The sequence below is a fragment of the Pelophylax lessonae genome, assembly GCF_965119305.1.
Source record: "Pelophylax lessonae genome assembly, chromosome: 12".
NCBI classification, from domain to species: Eukaryota; Metazoa; Chordata; class Amphibia; order Anura; family Ranidae; genus Pelophylax; species Pelophylax lessonae.
This window is the reverse complement of record NC_138779.1, coordinates 62,952,687-62,965,722: the sequence shown is the minus strand read 5'-3', so window position 1 is coordinate 62,965,722 and position 13,036 is coordinate 62,952,687. Positions and strand designations below refer to the sequence as shown.

The 13,036-nt window shown below is 41.1% G+C and overlaps 1 protein-coding gene across 4 annotated transcripts in view; it reads left to right on the top strand.

Moving 5' to 3' along the window:
* TMPRSS5 (transmembrane serine protease 5) overlaps nucleotides 1-7,014 on the top strand; it is a 111,512-nt gene extending 104,498 nt beyond the window's left edge. For all 4 annotated transcript variants that reach the window (XM_082274231.1, XM_082274230.1, XM_082274229.1 and 1 more), the window contains 2 exons: nucleotides 6,513-6,665; nucleotides 6,768-7,014. In XM_082274231.1, coding sequence (XP_082130357.1) covers nucleotides 6,513-6,665; nucleotides 6,768-6,776 — 162 coding nt within the window. In that variant the 3' untranslated portion in view covers nucleotides 6,777-7,014. The remainder of the gene's footprint in view (nucleotides 1-6,512; nucleotides 6,666-6,767) is intronic.
* Nucleotides 7,015-13,036: the final 6,022 nt, after the last annotated feature.

The window sequence follows — 13,036 nt, the reverse complement described above, 5'->3', positions numbered from 1 at the left end:
AAGCGGTCTGAGGGTTTTAGGACTATTCTGTCCGGGTAGAGCGTTAGGTGAGGCTCCTTGAGTGCAAACTAGCCTGCAGCTCTGACACCCTTTTCACAAAGGTTGTAGCCACTAGAAATACGGTCTTTAGGGTTAGATTGCAGAGTGTAGCCAATTCTTTAGGATAGAAATGAGGCCTTGATAGCGCTGAGGACCAAAAGCAAGTCTTACTTAGGGAAAAAAGGTTTCCTGGCAGGTCTACAACTTCATGCAGGCCTTTTAAGAATTGCATCACTAAAGGGTTAGGGGCTCCTCAAACCCCTGTAAATGCCGACAAGGCTGAAGTTTTGAACTGTCCAGTCCCAGTTGTAAGAACTGAAAAACCTTGGCATGTTTGGTGATAAAGAACTTGAGGTTTTTGCTGCGAAAGATCTGCAAATTTTACCCATATTCTCTGGTTAGTCTTTTTCATGGAGACCTCTCTGGCTTTACGCAAGGTAGCCACTACCTGCTCTGAGCACCCTTGACTTGGTGACTCAAGGTTAGCACTGAGCACAAATTGCCTGATTTTTTTTTTTTTTACTGGGAACAGAGGTGAACCGAATCATCATCTTCTCTGGGCACTTGGAACCTTCATGACTGCCTGTTTTTTTATTTATTGTGGCTACAAACTGGACCAGAATTTTTTACTTTTCCATCAAATCCGGTAGCCTGGCTGGCTGGAAGAGATCGAAAGGTGGACATCCCGTAAACTTCCACCAATGTCACACTAATATAGCTGATATGGTCTGGTGATCCTAAATTTTTCCATCAAGGTGTCATCAAAGCTTCATCTGGCTCCCACAGGCACCCCGTGGATAAGCGCACGCTTAAAAGGACTTCTGCTATTCTCCCAAGACAGGTGCCTTAAATGTTTAAGGCTTTAACTATGAAGATAAGGTGCTTCTCCAATTCCTTTAGTAATTTTTTCCCGGTCTATAAGATTTTGCCTCCTCGTATCTACCTGGGAGTTGCTGCCTGTATGCTGGACCTTTCTGATTTTTCTGTTTTTTGTCAATGATATCCACCCTGACCTGCCAGTGGTCACCCTTGAAATGGCTGTATCCTCCCAAATAGGTTGAATCCATTGTCTGGTATCTTGCACCAGTTTAATTTTTTAGTCAGGAACCGCCAACCATGGCTTCAGCCATAATGCCCTCCTTGCTGTTACTGTGGGTAACATCGCTCTTGAAAAACATCAATTGATGTCTACTGACGCCTCCACCACAGAGTCCCCTGCCAATTTCAGCTCTTACAAAGCTGTTACCAACTTGTCTCTCTCCGCCCTCTCCAGAAGGGCCTCTTTATTACCATCCTATTTACCTTCCAACTCAATATTGCTCTGCCTACCACTGCAAATGTTATTGCTGGTCTGCAGACACTTGCAGATGCTACAGTATGTAGGAGCACTTCAGATCTAGATCTATTTTTCGGACTAGAGAGTCTTCAAACATAACCACAAGGTGACGTGTCTTGCCAGTCGCATTAATGATGCATCCACCATTGAAGGAGACAGCAGTAGGTTGTCCTTTGGCTTTTCAGGGGATACAGTTTGGACAACCTGTTGTTTATACAGGCCTTTTTCTCCGGCCCCTGCCTTTCTTCCTGGAGTAACTTCTCCAGTCGTTCAATGAAGGGAAATGATTACTTTCTAACCTTGTGGGGAGTTTCCTCCACTTCACCTCAGGCAATTGCGTCCTTAACTGCCCTTGCAAAAGGCTCTATTGGGCAAACGTCAATGCTCTGACAATTCTCTGACAAGCTTTGGACATGATCTATTGGTTTGGCAAGTGCTAGGCAATTCAGCAGCCAACTGAGGAGTACAGACTTCATGTATCGACTCCTTGGCTGATTCTTTAACTGCCTCTTTCCAAGCCTATTCTGACACTTTGCTTCTATATGAAAAAATCTACCTTTTTTTTTGCAAGAAAATTACTTAGAACCCCCAAACATTATATAAATATTTGTATGACAATTTTTTATGTCACATGGTATTTGCGCAGCAGTTTTTCAAACGTAATTTTTTGGGGAAAAGAAAAAAAGCAGTAAAGTTAGCCCAATTTTTTTTTATAATGGGAAAGATGTTGTTATACTGAGTAAATAGATACCCAACATGTCACGCTTTAAAATTGCGTCTGCCCGTGGAATGACAGCAAACTATGGTGCTTAAAATTCTCCATAGGCGATGCTTTAAACGCCTTCACAGGTTACCAGTTTAGAGTTGCACAGGCAGTTCAGTGCTAGAATTATTGCTCTTGCACAGGCGTTTGCAACAATACCTCATGTGTGGTGCGATCACTGTTTACATATGCGTGATCGTAAAGTAAAGTACTGTATGTGTTCGCATTTGCGCTTAAGCACGGTGGGATCGGGGCACTTTACATTTTGTTATATTATTATTTATTTATTTTTTTTTTTAAACAAAAATATTATTTTTTACACTTTTTTATTAATATATTTTGTTTGTACAAACGTTATTGCTATCACAAGGGATGAACAGCATCCCTTGTGACTGCATGGGCCGTGACAGCATGGGCCGTGACAGCATGGGCCGTGACAGGCCCTCTTTATGGAGAGATTTGGGATCTATTAGACCTAGATTGGTCCAATCGGCTGCTTCTATGGCCGCTAGTGGTCAGGTAAACAAAGGGGGGGAACCGTAAGTGACGAATACTCATCACTCCCGGTTTCCAGAGTTACAGAGAAACACGTCAGTATCCCAGCCTCCGCGATGGAACCGGAGAGCTCAGGAGAGGCAGCGGCAGGAGGGGGGTGGGACCCCATTCCACCACCTGCAGAAGTAATCAAGTGGCTAATTAGCCTCTCAGGAAAACACTTCTGCATTGTAGAGAATCGCTGGCTGCAAACAATGGTAACGTAATGGTGCCTGTAGGTGCAGGCATCATCCCAGAATAACAACTTAAACCGTATAATTGTACAACACATACATCCTTCGGTGGGAAGTTGTTAATCAAGGCTGCTACTTTTTTACATCCCCTTCTTTGTCAGTTGTCGCATTGTCCAAGTGGACTTGACATACTAGCTTGTCATGCAATGTCATACAAAACTTTCCGCTACAAAGCAGCAACCATTAGAGCTGGTAACCTGTGATATTTGTAGACGGGGAGCAATAATAATCAAAGGTGCGATGTTGACTTTGATCGATGTTGCCTAGATGTCTGTGCCTAAATGGTGACTGTTCTGGCTTTTAGAGGTCTCCCTCCATCTTGGGGCCCTTGCAGGGCTGTACACTGCTTGCTCCAGGCAGACTTAACATACTAGCTTGTCGGACAATGGCGTTCCACCACAAATGCAGCAACTATTAGGGCTGTTAACCTGTGATATTTGTAGACAGGAAGCAATCATAATGAGAGGTGAGGTGATGACCTTGATCAACATTGCCTGGATCTCTGCTCTTAGACGGTGACTTGTCTTGATGTTTAGAGGGCTCCCTCCATCTTGAGGTCCTTACAGGGCTGTAGATATTACGACAGTATTGGCTCTCTTTTTCTCAATATCTTCACTACTTACCTAATCCCTTTACCTTAAAAGCAATAGGTTGTCTGACTGGTCAGCATTCCCCAACAGAGCAAAGCAGCAGACTGAAATGAAAAACAGCATGACACAGTGATCTCAGAGCAAGCATTAACAAGGGGATAGGAAGAACCAAGACAAATGCCATAAAGAGCACAGTGATCCCAGAGCAACACTAAGAAGGAGATAGGCAAAGCCCAGGTGAATGCCATAAAAAGGGAAAACATACCTGCAAACAATGACCACATAAGCATCCAACATGCATAGGTAAAGAACTCAACCATGTGTTGCCGAAAAGCACTAGAAAAGAGAGAAAAGAAGTAAAAAGCATATGGAAAGCAAAGAAAAAAAGGCTGCCACTTATGCCAAAGCTTGTTTAAAGCTTTCTTTAACAGGCCTGTACCACCAGAATAGGGCTCCAACCATATAGCTCATTTAGAGGCTGTACAGGAAGGATTTCCACCCAGGAGAGGCTGAACCTGACTGGGGCGATAAACGGTAAGGGATACCTCACAACTCCAGTCCTGATCAGATGAGGACAAAAAGGAGAATGTGCGAGCCGGGTCTGTCTTTGATTTATAGTTATCCAGTCCTATCAGGTTGTGGGGGCGGAACCACAACCCATTGTATGCTGCCATGATGTACAGGGAAACATTGTTTAGTGATGTACATATTTTGTGTTTCTCCTGCTCTGATAAGCTGGCTATAAACTAGTAGATTTTCTAAAAAATATTTGTATAAATATTTGTAAAAACATTTGCAAGAAAATTCTTTGTGCATTCAATATGCTTCAAAATTTTGTTTGCTTTTAACATTCGATTTTTGAATGAATGTAATTTCCCATTCAAAAACCACATGCACTGTTGGAAGTTTGTTCAAGAAAAAGTGTCTGTTCTGCTTCTTCTAATTTTCTCACCACTGTGGACAAACATGAATGCCAGTTTCACCCCACTAATGATTAGAAAATCAAACAAACTTTCTTAAAACAAAAAATGTCAAATAAAATTCTACTAGTATATGGCCAGCTTTATGTATATATTCATAGTATTAAAGGACTTCCTGCAGTTTCACAGGTTCTATGACGTTTTCCTCTTGCACCCATTAGGTACAAAGCAGTTATTCTCAGTTAAAGTAGAATATCAACTTTCATCTGGGGTATGAAAACACGCTTTAAAGTAAACCAGTCATAGACATTTTACGTAGTCTGCCAATGCCGAAACTTCCTTTTAAGAATGTTACTTGTTTTATTGACTTACAGATGCTAATGCTTTAGCAGTTTCTGAGGTATTGACCAGGAATAATTATAGAGGGAGACACTTCTCTGACATAGGGTTGTATACACATGCCACAGCTGTGATGCCTTGCTTCATGGCTGTGGTAGAATTTATACCTCCTGTCAAATTGTGTTTGGCAGTACTGCCGCCAAATGCAATCCATTCAAGTGCATAGGGTCAAGCCCCAACCACCCTGCAACCGAGCATATTACATGTGGTTGCAGGGTGGTGGTGTGGTATTTACAGGGTTACAACCAGTGATGATGAGGCCTCCTCGCCACCTATAAACTACTCTGAATGGTGATCCACCGCAGACAGATTTTCAGAGATTAAGAAAAGTCTGCCACACATCTAAACTTGGCCCCACTATTCCTTTTCACAAAGCAAGTTTAGGAGTCATCAGACTAAATAAAACCAATTCATTCCCTGTGCAGCTGACATCTTATCCCAACAGCCAAGAGTCATATTTTTCTTCCTGTGGGGGCTAATCTACAAATTAATACTGTATGGTTAACACAATAGCAAAAATGTGAGGGAAAAAGGTTCTTGAAAAATGTGAGTGTTGTACAAAAATGACTCACAAGAAAAATGACAGGTGCCACTCAAGGCTCCACTGGGTCCCGTTGCATGACAAACTGCTAGGAGTGCCGAAAAGAACAGAGTTATTCCTAGCTCAATACATCTAGTAGGGAAAGAAAGTTTTAAAATTCGCACATCACAAAAAAACCCTGTAAGGAGGTGTATGATAGCCTCAGTCTGGTTCTAACCAGGCCCTGCCCCCCCCCCCCCGATTATACTCAATGGGTGGAGTGAAACGCATTGCAGGGAATCACCTGGTTGGAGCCTGGGTTGAGGCTGTCATACACCTCCTTACATTGTTTTGCTGTGATGTGCGACTTTTAGGACTTCCTTAGCCTACCAGTTATACGAAAATGACTTGACTTGACAAAAAAAACCCTCTCACCACCTGCTACCCTGACAAGTAAACACAAACAACAAATCTATATTGGTTTTGTAAGGTGAACATACAAAAGCTCTGCTGTAGCAACTAGAGATACTTCTCAAAGCGTTGATTTTGTAGCAATACTGCTACAAAATCGACACTTCTGCTTGTGATGAAGAAAAAATATTCCCAGATGCACCCAATGCAGATCCTTTTATGCCTCCAGTAGAAAAAAAGGTTTGATTGTGTATCATATTTAAACCTATTCTTGAAGTTTGAATATGAATGGTGATGACAGGAGCAAAAAAAGAGAAATTCACATAGTACACTTCAGGACACTCCCAGTGATCATGGGGATATTCTGTTAATGTCTTAAAACTCAGATATAGAACATTCAGTGAACAGCACAGTGGCTAAATAGTTAGCACTTATGCCTGGCAACACTTGGGTTGTTGGTTTGAATCCCAACCATGGCATAATCTAGATACAATAGAAACAGTTCAAGTATCACTATAGAGGAGATTCCTGTCAACTGTTCCAAAATTGGTATGCTGCCAATTCCACCCTGAACTGGTGGGTAAATGCCAAGTAAATAACATTCAGCTTTATTAAATAACGAACTAGAGATATTCAGTATTTGGTTGCACACCGTTTTCTACCCAATGCTACATTTTTACTGAAGGACAGATCCTTACATGGGGAGATGAAGTCCTCCCAGAAGCTGATTTCCCTTGTTCTTACAGGGTGACAGTGGTGGCCCCTTGGTATGTCAGACCGACTACACCTGGCGCCTAATAGGAGTGGTGAGTTGGGGCATAGGATGTGCTGAGCCAAATCGTCCTGGAGTCTACACTAAGATTGCATCATTTTTAGATTGGATTCACAATACCATTGAGGTTAGTTTCTTTATTTCCTGGATTTAGATTTATTTTTTATAATTTTCATATACACACTAACTAGATACTAGATGAATCAGAATATTTTTGCTAATATTACAGGATGATTAGACGAAATAAAGAAGACAGAAGATGCCTGTATCTCTGAGTTTCCAAACTCCAAATTGTATGGGTGATATCTCCAATCAGTACAGTGTCAATCAGTGTTGAATCTTCCAGAGACCTCCAACTGTTACATTGCTGTAGCCACCATACTCCATATAAATCTGTGTCAGTTATTTCTGTCTGTAGTGGTGTGAGTAGCTCACATACAGGACTGGGCATGCACGTCTGTGCTATGTAGCTACACCCACCATATCATCTCAATGAAAAGCCAGTGTATCACTGGTTTATAAATACAATACATAAGAGCAACACCGGGAATGGTTTCAAATATCACCATATTATAAAATACAGCTTTCGGTATTATGTAAAAAAAAGTGTTAATGGTAGTTTAAGTACCCAACCAGAGTTTTCTACCTGAGTATTATCTGCCACCTAATTAGCTAACTGATTGGTGTATCATTCTTTCTTCTGCACCACATTGCCTAAAATGATTGTTCTGGGAAAAATATTTTTTGCAAATCTTTGTTTTGGGAGGTCAAAACTGTACTTTCAAATTAGCAGTAGAGCTAGAATCCTCCAGTTTCAGGCTTGATATGCAGGGTCAATGAAACATCCATGGTTTCCACTGGTTCCTCCATAAACAGGTTTTCTGCAAGATGCTGCCATTTTGCAACCCCTTGGTTTGCTTTACCAGTAATAGTTGATATTATTGTCAGGAGAAAGGAGTGAGACAAGAAAGATAAGTACATCTATGGACTTCTATTAAACAATTTGCTCACAATACAAGCATTTTGGACTTACTGTATAACAACACACAAATATAATAGGGCTTTTAAGGTACTACATTTTCCAATGTTCAAACAATTTAGTATTAAAAAAAAAAAAGTTTTTTTTTTTTTTTATATCTTACCCTAAAATAGCACCTGTAACTTTTCCAAAAACATGCTGCAGTTGTGCTGCATTAATGTGACCGGGCATCATTGAAAATACTGTGAATTCCTTTGTAAATGGTGTGTGTGTACGGGGGCTTGAAAACAATCATGTACATAATTAATGAAGACAATATTTAGAGCATGTACATAAAAATACACATCCTGGCTCTAACCTCAAAGTAATCAATAAATGTTGTTAAAATGGGACCCCTTGTATATCTGTATATGAATAACCATGCTACTTGATTGAAAAGTATCTAGTGAGCGGTGTTGAATAGGTCACTTCATTACATTTTTGTAGAGCCAGCTCAAAAACAAGTTTACTTTCATGCACTAAATGTTGTTTTTATAAAATATGTACATTATTGTTTTTAAGATGTATACATTTAAAAACTCTTTAAAAAAAAACACTCAATTGTCATCCGTTAAGAAATGTGGTACCAATAAAATCCCATTATATTTTTGCGTTGTTTCTAAAGACAAAGGAGTGCTGGAGGGAACGAGCAATGATTGGGTTAGGTGATTTTTATGTATTGACTGAGGATGGGTCTGGCACCAGTTATGAGTACCTGGCATGGCCACAGTAGGTAGCAACAAGATATATCTGATCCCAAAACAAAAAAAGGAAAGGTTGGTACTAGAATATCAGCAAGAAATAAAAGTACAGTACAAAGGGTCAGCATTTTGTTCAAAACTGTCCCAGGGAACTGCCCAGAATTTATGTCTATGGTTTGGATTATCAGAAGCAATTTGGGAAAGACATTCTTAGTATGAAAACATAACTGGTCAGAGGAAAGGAACACTGGCATCCCAGGTAAATCCAGAAAAAGGTAAGCAGGTGCTGTTTTCTTGTTTCTTCTGACAAGGTGATCTGAATTAGGTGAAGGAATGGCCACTCAGAGGCTCACTTTCCACCTCCTAAAGCCCCGTACACACGAGTCGAAATTCGGCCGGGAATTTTCGTCCGACGACCGATCGGCCGATTTTTGACTTGTTAGTACGATGCTTCCGACAACCAACTCCGACTTTTCGCCTGAAAAAATCCTGGTGTGTAGGCTATAAAATTTTTGTCCTCCGTCAAAACACGTCCGATTTTCGTGCAGTCAGTACAGATTTCGATGGGGAAAAATCTTATGAGCAAGACTGGGCATGCTCAGAGAAGAAAGAACACAAAGAAAGCAAACCAACACATGACGTCACTTCTGAAGTAGAATTCTGTCGTGCGGGAAAATTTGTGTGCAATCTAGAGCACATTCCAACCAACAAACACCACTCTGGACAAAAGACGGACGAGCGGTCGGCGGAAATTCATTGCGTGTGTACGAGGCTTAAGATTACTTTGTGTTTAGAACCAAGAAGAGCCTCAGGTTCAGCAGAAACCTAGCTGGTGTTAGTTTGAGTGAATCAAAGTGCAATCCATGGGCAGGAAAGTCTGCACTTCCCAACCCCTGAGCCAGCAATTATACAATCACTCTTCAGACTCAGACTGGTGCCGCTGACACTGGGTCCCATACCATTTACGGTGCATGGGCTGCTGTGACTGTAGTTAAGCCTTTGGGAGGAACCTTTAATAGCAAGATCTTTTTCAGAATGCTACAAGTTACCAGTATCTTACATAACACACTAGATGCTACTCATGACTCTGTATTCATTTATTGGTGGAATATTCCTAAAAATGTCGAACAAAACAAAAACTGCCAGTCCTGAGCAGTAACAGGTTGCAGTACTGCCGATCAGTGTTCTATAAAGGATATGAAATGAATCTAGAAACCCGTTTCCTGGTGACTAAACTTATTAGAGTCCGTTAAGTAATTCAGTGAGCAGCCCTGAGCAAATCGTAAGACCTCTCTCAGAACGAGAATACAAAACATTTATAAATGTTATCATAGCCCTGAGTTCTGCGGACGTGTGTTAAATATAGTGCATGCATAGATAATGTGAATTACATTTCATATCCATTTATAAAAAGATTTGCGTGATGGATTTTCATGTAATTAGTATAATTGATTGCTTCCGTAATTACTCTCAGTCATGTGCTGGTGTTTTTGCTCCATTCTTGTTGAAGTGATATAATAAATCTTCTTTAACTAGTTTTGACAGTTGTATGCTCCATGGGGATTTTTTTCACATTTAGATATTTTATAGCTTGGCTAGGCAAATACAGATATTGTAGCTGAATTGCCAGTTCTGTAATTCAGCCTGGCAAAGAGCACAGAGAAAAATCTGATACACGGTTTTGTTTTGCTTTTATGTTTTGTAAAAATGTATTACAGGTTTTTTTTCTTTCCGCTATCCTTTGTATGTAAAGATGTTTTATTTTCCTTTTTTTGCTCTATCAGGCCATGATATGTAAGATGACATCATTTGTGGGCGCACTTTGATGATATTATCAAGGTGCATGGCAAACAAAATTGTCTCTAAAAGGATTTCCAAAAAACTGTAACATCATACAGTAGCTTCCAACTGTCCCTGATTTTGAGGGATTGTCCCTCATTCGGAAAAAAATGTCCCTCTGTCATCCTTATTTGTCCCTCATGTGGTCTCTGTGGTCTGATCTATATAATTGTATATAAAATATACAAATTTACAGTGCTAAACCTTTCATCCAATTTCTAATTTGCTGCGATTGTAAATTCCAAAAGGTCATTTAAAGGAATAGTAGTGGTAAAAAGGCACTTGTGGGTTTAGCCAATCATTTATTGCACAATTATCCATTATGGGGATGTGGCAGGGGGTGTGGCCTATTCCTACATACATTCGCGAATAGGTGTCCCTCATTCCCATCTCAAAAAGGTAGAAGGTATGGTAACATCCTTTAACAGTTTACACAGATGATAAACAGTTTGTAAAGCATTACATGCAGCAGACATTTAGCTAGCTTTAGCAGACATTTAATAAGCATTTAGCGAGTATTAGCACATTTACACTCAAGACAAAGGCTGCTTAGATGGCTGCAAGAAAAATGTTTGATGCTTTTTTTTTTAGAAAGCTATACTTGTCAGTAGTATTTACAAAGTAATTATACGTATTTGAGGTTAGTTGTAAATGCAGGCAAAATCTGCCCAGGTAATCGTAGCCTCGAGCAATCATTAATGTTCAGCTCAGAACTCTATTGCCGTCTTAGGTTTGCCACACGTTACATTAGAAATCTGATTGTAAATTTTCCTTTAGAGAATAGAGGTACTGATGCAGAGAGTTTATATATATATATATATTTTATATATATTTATATATATATATAGTTTATATATATAGTCCAGCCAGCAATTAACGTCTAAAATGCCAATGATCAGGGTAGAGGATAATCCATAAAATGTCACTGGTCTGTGGTTGTGGGGGTACAATAAAGCAAGGCACAGGACCACCTGCAGCTGCTATCCTCAGAGTTGTGATAGTCTCTGTATAAACCAAGAGGAAAGAAACAAAAGGGGAAGGAAGAGCCAGCTAAGTGTAATATCCCGGTTAAAAAATGTTAATGGCAAAGAATTATAAACACTCACAAAAGGTAAAATATAAATGTGCTCATCTGGTATCAGAGTCTGTGAATGGGGATCCTCCTAAAACCGTCCTGCAGGACCGCTGATATCTGTTCTGGCTGCTGGAGGGAGAGACAGCTGGTGCGGTAGCCTGGAGGAACCCCAGCAAACCACACTGACCAGTGTGGAACGCGCGGTGGAAGTGACATCACCGGAAGCATAGGAGGTACAGTGCTATGCGCTAGGAGCATCTGGCACCTTTTAGAGGTCTGTAGATGCCAGATGCTCCGATCGCATAGCCTTGTTTCTCCTCTCGTCTGGTACCTCCTATTCTTCCAATGCTGTCACTTCCGCCGTGCGTTCCTCGCTGGTTAGCACGGCTTCCTCCTCAAGGCTCCCGAGCCAGCCATCTCTCCTTCTCTCAGCTAGAACAGATATCAGCGGGCCTGCAGGATGGTTTTAGGAGGATCCCTATCCACTGACTCTGATATCCTATGACCACATTTATATTTTACCTATTGTGAGTGTTTTTATTTCTTTGCCATTAAAATGTTTAACCAGGATATTACACTTAGCTGGCTCTTCCTTCCCCTTTTGTTTCTTTTCTCTTACAATTTCCGTTCGGTCTAACAACAGGTGTATAGCGCAAGGGCCTGTCGGATAGTTTAGGAAGGTTGTCATTTTACATTGTTTTGGTAAATCTCAGGTTAATTGTTCAGAGATTGTAAAGTGTATGTTGAGCCTTAGTGCCGGTTCACACTAGGGCGACCTGTAAGGCGACCTGGTCGCCTCACAGGTCGCCTCCCATAGGGAAGCTGCGGACCCGTTCTAATAGGAGCGACACAAGTCGCTCCGACCTAGAAAAAGGGTCCGGAGCTTCTTTGGGGCGACCCGGAGGCGACCGCCATAGACTTCAATGTTATGAAGTCCGTGGCGGCCGCTCCGAGGTAGCGGCGCGCTGCTCGCACCGCGACCTCGGAGGTCGCGGTGCGAGGTAGCGTCGCTGCAATGTGAACCGGCGCTTAGGGGCAAACAAAAATCACTGGACAAAGTTTAGCTACATGTCCAGTTGTTTATCTCCCAACAAGCTTTGCTTTACAATGTCTTTTGGTGTTCTTTTACATTAGTTTATCCCCAGAGATGAGCTCCAGCATCCTCCAAATTCCCTCCATCTGACTTTCAAAGTCATACAATTTTATTAGTCGATTCAGCTGTGGGCAAGGTCTTTTACGCCCCAAAGCACATGTACACAAAAAGGCGGGATGCTGGTGACGTCAGTGCCCATATATATAGAAATTGACTAAATATGGGTATGTTTTAACATAAGGGCACTGACATCTCCAGTATCCTGCTACTATGCTTACTTATGCTGCAGTGACTGACCTACATCTGATTGGACTAAAAAAGAGCACAACTTTCAAGTTCAAAGAATGCCCTGGACTTCGCTGAGAGACTGTACTCTCTTGTCACCTGGAAGCATAGCTCAAGACAGAAAAATAGCCATATATGTTTAGTTAGCCTTCTGTAGCATATTCATACAACACAAAGCCTGGTTCTTTATGAATTTCTTTATGAATTTCAATGGGAAGTCAATGGAGAAGCTGCAACTGGAAACTTCTGAAGTTTTCTGCACAAACGCAGACAATCCCATTTTTTTTGATGATGAGCCACCTATCATTGTCACCTAACCCTAAGGGTTGATGACACTTAGGAAAACTGTTTCACTTTAAGGTCCAGTTCACACCACAAAAATGCACTCCGGATACTTCCAGGATGAGTTTTTGCTTACAGTTCACACCACACGCAGTTCCGGTGTGTTTTTGATACTTTTTTCCTGTGTTCCAGTACAGTTCTGTGC